Source organism: Pelobates fuscus, chromosome 9 (genome assembly GCF_036172605.1).
Source record: "Pelobates fuscus isolate aPelFus1 chromosome 9, aPelFus1.pri, whole genome shotgun sequence".
In the NCBI taxonomy this organism is placed as follows: domain Eukaryota; kingdom Metazoa; phylum Chordata; class Amphibia; order Anura; family Pelobatidae; genus Pelobates; species Pelobates fuscus.
In genome coordinates this window covers 22,210,344-22,225,475 of record NC_086325.1, presented here as the reverse complement: position 1 = coordinate 22,225,475, position 15,132 = coordinate 22,210,344, and the positions used below count along the sequence as shown (strand labels likewise).

Below are 15,132 nucleotides of genomic sequence, written 5' to 3'. Positions count from 1 at the left end.
GGTTGATTTCTTTATTGCTAGACATTCTCTATATGTTTGGATCTTTGGGCATTCTTTTATTTATTGGGCAGCTTGTCAGTGTAGCGGAATGCAGTAAGCCTGTCCTGTAACATGCCTGTGTGACTGTATTCGGTATATTTTGCCTGTGTTAATTTTCCTATTTCGTATGTTTTCTGTGTGAATTATATGCTATTCGGTAGTTTCCATCCGTACTATATACATATGGAAACTACCGAACGGAGGGACCACCCCAGAGAGAAGTGTGTTAGCAATTAAGGTTCACATAGATGAAAATCTCAGTGGTGTTTGGTCGTCGAGTGTCTGGAACTCAAATCGGACACTCAAACAACCGAACACCGCTGAGACCTCCAGAGCTCCGTAACTACCGAATGGAGAGTCCTAACGAATCCCCATTCGGTAGAAACAAAGTACCGAATGAGGGAACCAATATCTAGGCAGATGGAAGTATGGATGGCAATTGTAAGCGTATGTTTTAACTGCCGAACGGAGACCGACCGCAGGGCCCAATCTTATGGAACCCTTTTCGGATACCAACTTGTGTGCGGTCGGTCAAACTTTACCTCCACGTAACTACCGAACCACTGGTCCGATCTGGGTGAATTTTGGATATTATAGTCACCCAGATCAGGGCTACCTAGCGGTACCCTAATATTAATGTTATGTGATGGTTTAGGGGTACATCCAGGTTTGGGGTAAATTGCTGTGCCAGTTAAGGGGATTATGAGTCACTCTGAGGGGAGGAGATGTGTGGGAGGTAACAAGCCCTGTATTGGTTACTGTCCTAATTACTGTGAATCCCTCCCTTGCATGGGAGCAGGCTTTATAAGAAACCTTGGAATAAACGATTGTCAGTTCTACTCCTGAAACTGTGTGTCGTCCAGTTATTGGGAGTGTCGTGGGGATATTGCTGTACCTTTTACCTGCTGGAAACTCTGCTGTGGATTTACTAATGACTTGTTCCTGAGCCTCCCTGGGATCTTAAGTGGAGAATAGCTGCGAGAAATCAGCTCTCAGCTACATTCTGCTCCCCCTTGCCCACAAGCCGGCATACACAGTCTGATCCCATACGGATCGGCTTGGGGATGACCGGGGTGCTCACGGATCATTTCTCCAGATCAGTTTGTCGTGACAACCCGTCGGCGTTTCCATTTTGCTTACCCGGGCGGTATTGAATGTTAAAGTCAAAAGGCTGCAGCGCCAAACTCCAGCGCAGCAGCCTGGCATTGTCCCCAGCCACCCGGTTCAGCCAGACTAATGGGTTGTGATCCGTGAGCAGAGAAAAAGCCTGTCCATATAAATAGGGTTGCAACTTCTTCAAGGCCCACACACCAGCCAGGCATTCCTTCTCGATGGCGGCGTAGCTTACTTCCCGGGGTAAAAGTTTGCGACTGATGTAAGCCACGGGATGTTCTCCGCCATCGGCCCCGACTTGGCTCAGTACTGCCCCCAATCCAAACATAGAAGCATCTGTGTGAACAAGAAAACGTTTAGTTGGATTGGGAGCGGCCAAGACAGGGGCATTAACATTAACAAGTGCATCTTTCCTGCTCACACTCCGGGGTCCAGGTTACTTGGCGGGGAAGATTTTTACGTGTCAGGTCAGTGAGGGGTTTGGCCAGGGCACTATAGTTGGGGACAAACTTCCGGTAGTACCCTGCTGTCCCTAGGAAGGCTAACACCTGGGTTTTAGTTTTCGGGGTAGGCCACTGTGCTACCGCCTCTACCTTGGCTGGTTCCGGCTTTTGTTTACCACAGCCCACTCTGTGGCCCAGGTACTGTACCTGGGCCATCCCAATGCTACATTTAGCTGGTTTTAAGGTTAAACCAGCCTCCCTGATCCTGTCTAGAACCGCTCCTATATGGGCCAAGTGCTCCTGCCAGGTATCGCTAAATATGGCAATATCATCGAGATATGCGCAGGTATAGTCTTGGAACCCATCTAGGAGGCGGTCCACCATCCGCTGGAAGGTAGCCGGCGCGTTTTTCATCCCAAAAGTCATGACCTTGAATTGGTACAGGCCGAATGGGGTGACAAAGGCGGACTTAGGGATGGCGTCCGGGGCCAAGGGGATCTGCCAATACCATTTACACAAATCAATCGTGGTAAGGTATTGACCCCTGGCCATCCGGTCCAGTAACTCATCTATCCTAGGCATCGGGTATGCGTCGGATACTGTCTTCTCATTCAATCTCCTGTAGTCTACGCAAAAGCGGGTCGTGCCGTCCCGCTTTGGTACGAGGACCACTGGAGAAGCCCAGGGGCTATCTGAGGGTTCAATTACTCCTAACTGAATCATCTCCTCAATCTCTTTGCGCATATTCTCCCGTACCGCTTCAGGGATGCGGTACAGTGTCTGGCGCATGGGGAGTTGTCCTGGGGTTTCTACTCGGTGGGTAGCCAGAGGAGTGTATCCAGGTATATTAGAAAAGGTTTCCTGCTTTTCGTGCAGTAGTTGTTGTACCTCGATACGCTCCTGTGGGCTCAACCGAACCCCCAATACAACTGCTCCTAAATCCCCAGCCAGCTGTCCGTCTTCTAACAGATCGGGGAGGGGTAGGCTGTCGCCTTCTTCAGAGGTGGGTGCGCAGATAGCTGTCACCTCCTCTGAACGTTCCTGGTAGGGCTTCATCATGTTCACATGGATCATGCGTCGCCCCCCAGTCCCTGCGCAGTGGCCAATTATATAAGTGGTGTCACATCGTTGTTCTACCACTTTATAAGGGCCTTGCCAGGCGGCCTGTAGCTTATCGTGTCGGACAGGTTTTAAAATTAAAACTTTCTGCCCTACCTGAAAGCTACGGTCCCTGGCGCCCCTATCGTACCAGGTGCGCTGACGTGTCTGAGCCGCCTGTAGGTTTTCCTTTACCGTCTTCGTGAGTGCTTCCAGGCGATCTCGGAGGGCCAACACATATGGTACAATAGGGGTGCCGTCGGCGCTACGGTCTCCCTCCCAGTGTTCTCTATGCAAGTCTAGGGGCCCCCTTACCCTCCTCCCGAATAGCGGTTCAAAGGGGGAGAATCCCGTAGATTCCTGCGGCACCTCCCGGTAAGCAAACAGTAGGTGCGGCAGGAATATTTCCCAGTCTCGGTGGGTCTCTGCGAAGGTTCGGAGCATCTGTTTTAAGGTGCCATTGAACCGTTCGCAGAGCCCATTAGTCTGGGGGTGGTAGGGAGCACTAATTATGGGCTTAACTTTACAGAACTTCCAGAGCTGTTGGGTGACTTCTGCCGTGAACTGAGTGCCCTAATCCGAGATGATCTCCCTGGGTAACCCCATCCGGGAGAAAATCTGCATCAGCGCCTCAGCCACCGTCTTTGCATGTATGTTAGTTAGGGCTACCGCCTCGGGGTAGCGAGTGGCGTAGTCCACTACGGTCAAGATATACCGTTTGCCCGATGGGCTAGGCTTCCGGAGGGGGCCTACAATATCTACTGCGACCCTATGAAAGGGTTCTTCGATTATGGGTAGTGGGTGCAGCTTAGCCTTACGTTTATCCCCCCTCTTTCCTACCCTCTGGCACGTATCGCAGGTATTACAATATCTGCGCACCTCCTGGCTAATCCCTGGCCAGAAGAAACTTTGGGTCAGCCGATATCTGGTACGACTGACCCCCAAGTGTCCGGATAGCGGAATATCGTGCGCTATCCGGAGTAATTCGGTTCGGTACCTCTGGGGTACTACCAGCTGCCTTGCAGCAATGGGGTCTGACCCAGCTATCTGTTTACTCGTCTCTCGGTACAATAACTGTCTGTCCCACACAAATCTTTCCCCCTCCACCCCCGGTTGGTTAGAGGTGACCTTGTCTCGGTATACTTGTAGGGTAGGGTCAGTGATCACCTCGGCTACAAACTCGTCAGGAGGGGCCCAAGGGATACACCTCAGCAGGTAATTGTGGCATCAATCCCACTTCTACATTCCCGAACCCCGCACCCCAATGCAAGTGTACCCTGGCTGTGTCTAGCCGATACACGGCTCCCCCTGCAACCCTGACAGCCACAGTCTTATTCAGTTTGGCCTTGTCCGAAACCAAATGACTCTGAACCAAGGTGATGGTGGCTCCCGAGTCTCTGAGCCCCTGCATAGGCTTCCCTTCTAGATACACGGTCTGCCTATGGTGCTGTCGATTGTCCACCTGTGCCTGTAATGGGTTGGCCTCATGCAGCACTTCCCACTGTTCCACAGTCGTGACTGGAACTGCAGAGCTGTAGGGAAGTGGTACCTCATCCTGGTAGTGGTGCGCTGCTGCTCTCGGTGGTGGTGGTGGAGGCCCTGGTCGGATCCAGGTGGTGCGGTCTCTAGACTGCGGACAATCTCGCTGGAAATGTCCCCACTTCTGGCACCGGTGGCATTGCACAGAAGCAGGTGTGCGATATCTCGGTTGCGCTGCTGCTGGTGCTGGTGGAGGGAGTTGTCTTGGTGGGGGCTGAGGGTTAGGGGAGAAGGAATTTCCCCCCAGCGGCCGCATGGCAGGTTTAGTACTCACTGCCTTGGTTTGTCTGCGAGCATCCATAAAATCATCTGCCTTTTTGGCAGCCTCGGTGAGGGAGGTGGGGTTACGATCCCTCACCCATTCCTGCAGTTCTGCGGATATCCCCTCATAAAATTGTTCCAATAGCAACATTTGTAACAAGTCCTCCATGGACCGCGCTTTACTTGACTGCATCCACCCAAGAGCTGCCCTTTCTAGTCGGCAAGCCCACTCTGCGTGCGAGTCTTTGTCAGCTTTTTTCAGTTCCCTGAAGCGCCTCCGGTATGCCTCTGGTGTTATTGCATACCGGGCCAGGATAATTTCTTTTACCCGGCTATAGTTCCTAATTTCAATATCTGGTAGGCTTCAGCTGCCCTCCCTGACAGCCGTCCTGCTAATATGGGTACCCACTCTTCCCTTGGTATGTTATGCAGCGTACATAGTCTTTCAAAGTCTTGGAGGAAGGCATCTATATCCTCCTCTGCTTCCACATACGTTTTAAAAGCTTGATAGGGAATTTTGGGCTTACCCTCTTGTGTCACAGCTCCTGCTGCACTTCTTTCCAGTGTTTGTGGTCTCCTTTTGCTCATCACAAACTCCTGCACCTCTGTCATCGTTTTAGAGATGATCTCTGTTGGTGGGTTTTCTCCATAAAAAGCCAGCCTGAATTGTAATTGTCTTTGGAACTCCTCCTGTTCTGTTTCAGGTCTTTGTTCCGTGGCCTGGACCTCCTCTGCTCTGTATTCTGCCATTACTTCAGTGATAAGTGTCGCTTTAGATTTGCTGCTGGCAGAAACACCTTTCGCTTCCAGAAGGTCTTTCAATGTGGTTCTCTTTAGAGTAGAAAGGTCAATCTCCATTAATCCTTGTTCCTCTGTGAGTCTGGATCCCACCGCTGCCACCAATGTAGCGGAGAGCTGATTTCTCACAGCTATTCTCCACTTAAGATCCCAGGGAGGCTCAGGAACAAGTCATTAGTAAATCCACAGCAGAGTTTCCAGCAGGTAAAAGGTACAGCAATATCCCCACGACACTCCCAATAACTGGACGACACACAGTTTCAGGAGTAGAACTGACAATCGTTTATTCCAAGGTTTCTTATAAAGCCTGCTCCCATGCAAGGGAGGGATTCACAGTAATTAGGGCAGTAACCAATACAGGGCTTGTTACCTCCCACACATCTCCTCCCCTCAGAGTGACTCATAATCCCCTTAACTGGCACAGCAATTTACCCCAAACCTGGATGTACCCCTAAACCATCACATAACATTAATATTAGGGTACCGCTAGGTAGCCCTGATCTGGGTGACTATAATATCCAAAATTCACCCAGATCGGACCAGTGGTTCGGTAGTTACGTGGAGGTAAAGTTTGACCGACTGCACACGAGTTGGTATCCGAAAAGGGTTCCATAAGATTGGGCCCTGCAGTCGGTCTCCGTTTGGCAGTTAAAACATACGCTTACAATTGCCATCCATACTTCCATCCGCCTAGATATTGGTTCCCTCATTCGGTACTTTGTTTCTACCGAATGGGGATTCGTTAGGACTCTCCGTTCGGTAGTTACGGAGCTCTGGAGGTCTCAGCGGTGTTCGGTTGTTTGAGTGTCCGATTTGAGTTCCAGACACTCGACGACCAAACACCGCTGAGATTTTCATGCGTAAGATGGCCGCCGCCATGTGTACGCATGCCGAATGGCGGCCACCCAGATACAGTCCTAACGAGCTTATTAACTTGCGGTTTAGGAAATATGTGAACCTTAATTGCTAACAACACACTTCTCTCTGGGGTGGTCCCTCCGTTCGGTAGTTTCCATATGTATATAGTACGGATGGAAACTACCGAATAGCATATAATTCACACAGAAAACATACGAAATAGGAAAATTAACACAGGCAAAATATACCGAATACAGTCACACAGGCATGTTACAGGACAGGCTTACTGCATTCCGCTACAGTCAGGTAGACCAGAGGTCGTATGACCAGGATCTTGGGATTACTCATCACCAGGTCAATGTTAGGTGGTGTTGGATCAGGGGGTTGCGCTGGCAGCAATTTTATCTGGAGAGATCGCTTCAGCGATATGTGACGGAACCAGTTATACTGCTGATTCTACTGATCCACGCTGGTGGTTATTACCTGGGTCAAGAGCGCGCAACGCAAAAAGGGATATAATGAAGTGGATGTTGCTTCAACATGACAATATCACGATTCGTACAATGCTTGGGTGGATTGGTGATTCCTCATGTTGAACTAGAAGGAGATAACCATAATGCTATGCATACTCATTTGGTACATCTTAATCATGTTGGTTTGGATACATTTAAAATGTGGTTACAAGCAATAATGACACAGGCGCTGGCTTTGGGGGACGCCTCCCCCTCCCTCTAGTAGGGGTGGGGTCTGCGGTGGCGGGTTTCCTGCACCAGCAAGTTTGGTAAATGAATAATGCCCGGACGGGCTTGGGGAGTCGCAGCCTGAATTTGGTTGATGACGAAGGACAGGCTGAAGAGACTCTGGAAGAAGTTTAACGTGAACCTGTCTGCTGGGTAAAACCAGCAGCTGACAGTATTTGGTTATGCTGGTTTAAATAAAGCTGTGGCCGTTGCCCTTACCCACTTAACATGGTGTTGTGTTACTTATTGGGAATGGAAGGGTAACGGGATTTGGTGATCGAAGGAGTCAGCAGTCAAGGCCAACCCCCGCAGCGAATAGGGAGGAGGGAGCATGACTGCTGCCCCGAGGAGTTGGCATAGCAACCAAAAGGATACAGTTGGTTTTACAGTTGAAAGCATGGAATTCTGGGGAAAATTACCAGACTACTGGTGAACAATGCTGAGGGAGCCTGGCAGTGTCTTTCCCCCCCCCCCCCCCCCCCAACAGTTCTGTTCTGGAATTGTTGTTTTGTGTTGTGTTTTCTTTGCTCTCATTTTGTCACAGCTGCGGGTTTCCTGCGCCAGCAAGTTTGGTAAATGAATAATGCCCGGACGGGCTTGGGGAGTCGCAGCCTGAATTTGGTTGATGACGAAGGACAGGCTGAAGAGGCTCTGGAAGAAGTTTAAAGTGTACCTGTCTGCTGGGTAAAACCAGCCGCTGACAGTATTTGGTTATGCTGGTTTAAATAAAGCTGTGGCCGTTGCCCTTACCCACTTAACATGGTGTTGCGTTACTTATTGGGAATGGAAGGGTAACGGGATTTGGTGATCGAAGGAGTCAGCAGTCATGTATTTTATCTACATGATTTCATTCTGTAGAGAACTTACCTGCATTTCCTCATACTGAAAGGCAGTAACCTGCATTACTTCATCCTGAACTTGCCTGAATTACATCTTACCGAAAAAGACTTTCCTTATCAGCTTCCAATAATCCTGATTTGTGGCGTGTTGCCTTAATTGAAGAATCTTAACTGCTTCAATTGCTGCATCACTGCATGATCTCGTAAGCAACCTGCATTATATTATTTTGAAATATACCTACCTGCTTCAACCTCTGCAACTCTGCATGATCCTGTATTGCTTTATCCTAAAAAGGTATTTACCTATAACTAGCTGCATTGCATCCTGGAAATCCTTAACTACTTGGTATAACTTCAAGCCTGCTTGTATACAAAAACTTTATTCATTTACTTTCTAAAGATCTTGTTTGTGGCACATCACCTAAGCCCTGTTTTTTCTCACAAAGTATCCTGTTTGTGGCAGACTGCCCTTTATTCTTTATTTTCAGTAAATTTATGTCTAATACGAGAAATAAAGTTTTAACCAATAACCCTTGCAATCATCTCCTCTCTGACCTGCTCAGGAGCATGACACACACATTTTTTTTTTTAAATTCAATGCCCCCAGCCTCTTTACCTTTGGGAATGCTGAGTGGATTATCACTTTCCCTGGGGTCCAGTGGTGCTGCTGGGCGGCTGGCTGGTCACTGCAGGCGGCGAGGGAGCACTAATCCTCCTGTTCAGCTCGTGATGCCGGAGCCTGAGTGACGTCATATTCCGGCTCCGGCATCACTGCGGTGCACGCGAGGGCGCTGAACAGGAGGATTAGTGCTCCCTCGCCGCCTGCCCAGAAAGTGCTGCCGCTGCCAGCCTGGGGTGGCCACCCAGCCAGCTCCTGGGCCCCCCAGGACAAGAGGCTAGCAATGCATTTGCCAGGGCGATTGAGGGGCGGCTTTTGTTTGCCGCCCCCCAGAAAGTGCCGCCCAAGGCAAATGCCTTGTTTGCCTCGGGGTAAATACACCCCTGCTAGCCACGCCTCCCTGCATGTGACCTACTCAGCCTTCTTAAAAACTTTCTGTAATGAGAGATCTAATGTTTACACTTCCTTTATTGCAAATTCTGTTTCATTTAGAATTAGCGACCCTCCTGTTTGTAATTTTAAGTTTAAATTACAGGGTTATTCATCTAAGTGAGAATTCAAATTTAAGTTCAGAGTAGCTGAATGGAAATAATAGCTGACTTAAAGAATTTTTCTGGTTCAACTATTTTGACCTTCAATTTAAAATCCACTTTGAATTCTCACTTTAGTGATTAACGCTGATAATATTTTTTTTGTTTTGTTTTAAGAGTATAGAACAGTTTATCACAGACTCCGGTGGGAAACGTTCACATTTCCAAAAATATTAGCAACGAGCTAGCACCATTTACTTATACGATAAAACATGGGGGGATAGCATTTTTACTCGCCGGGTATATTCTTATTCCGTAAACTAGGAGTTGTTTATCCCATTGTACAGCGCTACGGAATTTGCAGTCGCTATATAAATGATTAAATAGCCCCCCACCCCCGGTTCCTACACCCATGCATAACATTAGATATGATTCTAATTTTTAATCTATTATGGAAGTAAATAAAATGGTATTGCAAACTTTGCACTTTGTAGGATCTCTTATTCACTTTGTAACCACAAGGAAGTAGGTGATCATTTCTCAACCAATCAGAGCTCTTCCTTGCAAATGTATGAGAAGCAATGAGCATAGTGTTGAGAGAGACACATGCATATGATGTTTGTGAATTCACATGCAATGCACACACATGATTCTTGCAGGGCTATATTTTAACACGGTTATTCACTAAAGTGAGAATTTGAAGTGAATTTAAAATTTGAGGTTAAAATAGCCGAACTGGAAAAAAATCTCTAAGTCAGCTATATGTTCATTTTGGATACTCTGGCCTTAAATTTGAAATGTGTATTGAATTCTCACTTTATTAAATAACTCGGACGGTGTATAATTGTGCGCATGTATTTTAGATAATTGAACTTTAATTACATACAGGAGGCTCCTGTAGGGTCTAGAAGACAATTAACAGAACAGGAGATAAGAAATTCAAAATTAGACCGAATTTGCAATAAAGGAAGTGTAAACATTAGCTCTCAATTTACAGGAAGTGTTGAGGAAGGCTGTGTAAGTCACATTCAGTGGGGTGTGACTAGGGCTGCATGAACATTGAACAAGGTGATTTAAATGGCAGAGAATTTAGCAATCAGACTGTAAGGATATGATCTATACATCAAAACTGCTTCATTAAGCTGACATTGTTTTTGTGACTATAGTGTCCCTTTAATGTCTGAAAAGATCTTCCCAATTGTATTTTCTTAGAGGTAATCTACACACAAAGCTTTGAGGACCCTGAATGGTGATGGCTCTATAAAAAAGATAAATGGGGAAACTGGGGTTTACATTCAGCTCAATGAGTTTATTCCCCAAAACAATGTTTTCATACAATTTTTTTTTAGAATAGAGAAACTGCTAAAAGAGAACGGTTACTATCAGTACAACAGAAAGAAACTGGTATGATAGAAGAAATGGCAGTCCAATCATTGCCATCCAATTGTACAGGCAGCCAAGACTTATTATACTAATGATAGCTAACCATGACACCACCAATCAGGGGTAGGCAACCTTTGGCACTGCAGATGTTGTGGACCACATGTCCCCTGATGCTTTGCCAGCATTATGGATGTAGACGTTTTATGAGAAATGTAGTCCTCAACATCTGGAGAGCCGAAGGTTGCCTACCGTGCCTAGTTTCTAGCTGAGCTTCATGGGAATTGTAGTTCACAAAAATCTAGGGTGCCATCACTGTCACATATAAAGGGCTTCTTTACAATGTATGTCTGCCACTGTGTTTCTCCAAAAATTCCTCCCTCCACCTCTGTTTGTCTCTGATTGTGTAATAAAACATCCACCTCCTGCACAATCACCTGTTGTGAAACCAAAGTGTTTATTTTAGCATTAACGGGAACTGACCTAATCTTCTCTTCCCAAAGTTCATTTCTCCATCCCTCCCCCTCTTTGTAAAAATACATCACCCCTCAGAGGGTGCAGAGACAGTCAAACAGCAGGAGAGAGAAGGTGTGTGTGAAAGTGAGTGCTGGTGAGAGTGTGGACATTATACAGGGAGAATTTCATTTCTATTTGAGAGATTTTTTATTTATTGGAAAAAAAAAAACATATTAATCCAGTATTGGAGAATTGCTGTATAGTCTTCCCAGACATCACGGTCTGCAATGAAGATGCTTCTCATACTCCTTTTCATCCATGTAGCGGGTAAGTAATGGGATTTTCTATCATCTGTAATGCACATCTCTGTCTAACACTCGTAGAGTGTGTGTGTGTGATAGAGATTACCACTCGTAGTGTGCATTATAGTGCTCATAAAGTGTACTACTCATAGGCTGACTATCAGGACTATTCACTAAATTAAGAAGTGAAAGTGAATTTTAAATTTAAGGCCAAAGTAGCTGCACTGAAAGCATAGACAGCTTGGAAAATCTTTCAAGTTCAACTATTTTGACCTTAAAATTGAATTTATTTTGATTTCTCACTTTAGTAAATAAACCCAAATATCTCAATTTTTTTTAATGGGGATCCTCATATAAATCTGCTTACTTACAATGTGCATCTCTCCCATAACCCTGATAATAAAAACCAGCACTTACCACTGCAGCAGAAAACTGAAAATTAGCATACACAAAAAATGGCAAAAAGCTTGTGATGAGACCGAACACAATACTCCCCACAATTTGATCGTTGGTCCTTTTGAGTCAAAACCCATCCCGTAGTTAAGAAAAATGTGTTTCAAACAGTGTTTGCTTGCTAAGTGTGTCTGCAGAACTCCAGCCTGGAGTCGGTATCACGATGTCTGCCGATGTCTGCCTGCGCTCCTTTGCAAGTTAAACTGGGATTATTTGGGATCTCTGTGCTCACGGTCTACATCTCAAAGTCTAAACTGAGATATGCAGGTGAAGCACAACAATAATCTTTATATCTACACAAAAGATCCAAAATAAACTGCAAAATCAGGGAAATAAATATTATTTAATAGCCAGCGCTAAACGAAAAATAATCTAACTCCTCTTATTTCAATTGTGTTAAAAAAAAGATTGAAAGATTGTGTTGAAAATTAGTATTTGTGAGTTAAAAGTGACAATCTGATTTCTCATTGGATCAGCAGCACACTATTTATAATAGCCATACAAATCATTACAGCCCCAAACATTCTAAACATTATGGCAGTGGTTCCCAACCCAGTCCTCAAGTTCTCCCCCACCCCCACCAGTCCAGGATTCAGGGATTACCTTGTTATGTCTAAGGTGTTTTTACATTTTTTTTTCTTTTCTAAAAACATCATGGACTGGTAAGGGGGGCGTGGGGGGAGGTTGGGTAGGGAACCACTGCACTATGGCAATCCTATAGACTGTAAGCTTGTTTGAGCAGTGTCCTCTTCAACCTATCGTTCCTGTAAGTTTTCTTGTAATTGTCCTATTTATAGCTAAATCCCCCCTCTTAGAATATTGTAAAGCGCTACGGAATCTGTTGGTGCTATACAAATGGCAATAATAATAATAATGTTATCCTATTTCCTGATTAGATACATTGATAACGTTAGCAGACAGGTTACATACAGATGAACTCGTTACAATATTTATCCAGATGAAACACTGCCACCTGCAGGCTGATACAGTTCATACACGTAGGAGAGCATCTGAGTGAGAGTCACTACCGGAATTTTGTGTCTAAAGAACAAATCCTGTGCTGCACTGGCCTAGTTTCAAAAGCCATCTGCAAGTAAGAGGCTGAGCTAATTACATGGTGGACCATGCTAGATGGGCACTGGGGTAAAGCTAAATGCGGCCTGAACCCACTACCCGGCTACTGCCGCTCAATGAAGGGTAAGCAGAAAGGAGCCCATGCTTCCCCAACAACTTGACACCAGTGACTGCTGTGACTGTGCATGCCTGGTTTTAAATCTGTGTGTGTGACTGTGTGTGCGACTGCGTATAACTGTGTGTATAAAGAAAAGAGAATTGAGGGGACACCCGGAACATGCATCTTGCAGGAATGGAGCTGTCATAGTGACCGAAATGCATTCATACATAACACAGATTAAGGAAAAGCGTACTTATTTAGCACTAGCACTGTGTGATTTGTCTCCCACGTTGGAATTAATGTAGGAACCACCAATATTGGGGTACTGTGAAGGAGTGGTAGGCTTAACACAATATGGCCACATTGTGGAACTGACTCCCCATATTTGTTTGCTGACATAGACATTTATAAGTAGCCTTATAGAATTAAGAAATTTGTTTTTATGAGTGCTCTGTTCCTTATTATGTCTTACTGTGTGGCTGTCTGTCTGTCTGCCTGTGTGTATGTGACTGTGTGTGTGACTGTATGACTGCATGCCTGTAACTGTGTATGTGACGATCTGCCTGTAACTGTGTGTGTGTGACTGTCCACTTGCCACTGTGACTGTGTGTGACTGTTGACCTGTAACCGTCTGTGTGACTCGCTGCCAGTAACTTTGTGTTTATGACTGACTGCCTGTAACTGCGTGTGTGATTGTGTGCCAGTGCCTATGTGACTGGGGTGTGATTATATTTGACACTATTTGTGTATAACTGTGTACTTCAGATTGTGCATGTGCCACTGCAAAAATACACACCTGCATTCACACATAGACCTTCATGCATTTTTAAAATCTGAATTAAATACCCATCCCAAATATCACAAGTACACCCATAACTGAAGCACAGACCACGTTTCAGCACACTGTACTGCCAGAGATCTGAATGCTCCCTCCCTGCAAGGTAACAGGGAGGGGGAATTATTATATATAAATTGTTAGAATGATTTATGTAATACATTTCTGTGACGAAACCGATCTCGCCACATTGTATTGGAGGAGCCTGGTTGCCCGCCTGCTGCCTTTGGATTATGGACCGGCAGCTAAAGGGTTAATTTTACTGTGCAGAAGGATTTATTTCTCCCTTTCTGCACAGCAGTTCGGTAGATTTCATATACCGAACAAACAGCCGTTCACCAACCTCCCCAGAGCCGTGGGAAGCCGGCCGGCGTTGTTAATTGGCCACCCAGAAGCTGGAGTGTGCCTCCTATTTACCTCCCTGAAGTTGCGGTTAACCGCAGCTTAATTGCTTGTTAACTGTGTGGCCGCTGTTACACTTTGCGGCCGCTAGGTGGCGGTGTTCTGGAGCTTCCCGGGCAGCCAGCGCTTTTCTGCCCGGCTTTCATGCACCAAAATCGGACACTTTTACGTGCAGGCACCGCTGAACCTCCAGCCCCTGGTTCTAATTCGTATGGATTTGGTGAATGCAGGGAAATTCGGTAGTTTGTTGTATGTGAACTGTAGTAACCCAGATAGCCTGCCATGGAGCCTGTTCGTGGAATTAAAGACTTTGGCTCCATGGCAATTAAAATGTATTTGTGTGATCTGGGTGCCATTCACCTAATAATGTGCACCCAGACCTGAGCTATCTGGGGATATGTTACATATCTGTGTTTTGTGTATAAAATGTGTCTGTATATTTTAAAGTGATATACTGTTTCTGTGTCCCCATGTGCATAATGGAGTCTGGCCTTTGTCCTGGGAGATAATTGAATTACTTCATTAATTATCTCCAGGACAGAGAGGAGGAAATCAAGATGCATGGTGGGAAAGTATTGTGGCTGTGTGTACGAAAATGATACATGTCTGTCTGCTGTTTCAGTCTTCCATCTGGTCCCCTAGGGGAGTGTCCATCAGGTGGGAGACCTGCATAAATACAGGGGCAGGTAGCCCTGAATAAACAGACCACTTTTTTTCCCCCTCAACACGGAGCCTTGTCTCGTTCTTGGGGGGATTCACTGTATGCTGCTGGAAGATTGATTGCTAGGAGTGTATGCTGATGTCTGCTTTTCCTGTTCGTCTGCTAGCAGCTATTCGTGAGGTTCCAGTTGGAGTGCTACCTTATTCCCTTGTATGCAGTTCGGGAGTTTGGTGCATTCATTTGTATCTAAATTCGTGAGTTTTGGTGCTTTTACAGTAGCTGTGCCTTTTTGTGAAAAGGGGATTATCGCCTAAACTGATTTTTCCCCTTTTATGCTGAAACGGTCCGTAACAATTGGTGGCAAGCGGCGGGATCGTTCCTACAGCCAGAAGGACAGCTACAGGAGACACCATTGCTTTGGATATTACAATTTGAGGGCAACGCATGTCTCAGTACAGCGACCCTGACAGCACCCGGATGGAACCAGCAGTGGAGTACAGATATTCTGTAGAGGAATTTGACCGTATGATGTGGTTGCGGCTGAACTTCTACGGACCTAATCCAGCTGAGAAATCTGTGAAGTTCGTAAGGG

The 15,132-nt window shown here is 46.1% G+C and overlaps 1 protein-coding gene across 1 annotated transcript in view; it reads left to right on the top strand.

Moving 5' to 3' along the window:
- Positions 1-10,803: 10,803 nt before the first annotated feature.
- LOC134573609 (uncharacterized) overlaps positions 10,804-15,132 on the top strand; it is a 106,815-nt gene continuing 102,486 nt past the window's right edge. The window contains exon 1 of the mRNA XM_063433393.1: positions 10,804-11,040. Coding sequence (XP_063289463.1) covers positions 11,001-11,040 — 40 coding nt within the window. The 5' untranslated portion in view covers positions 10,804-11,000. The remainder of the gene's footprint in view (positions 11,041-15,132) is intronic.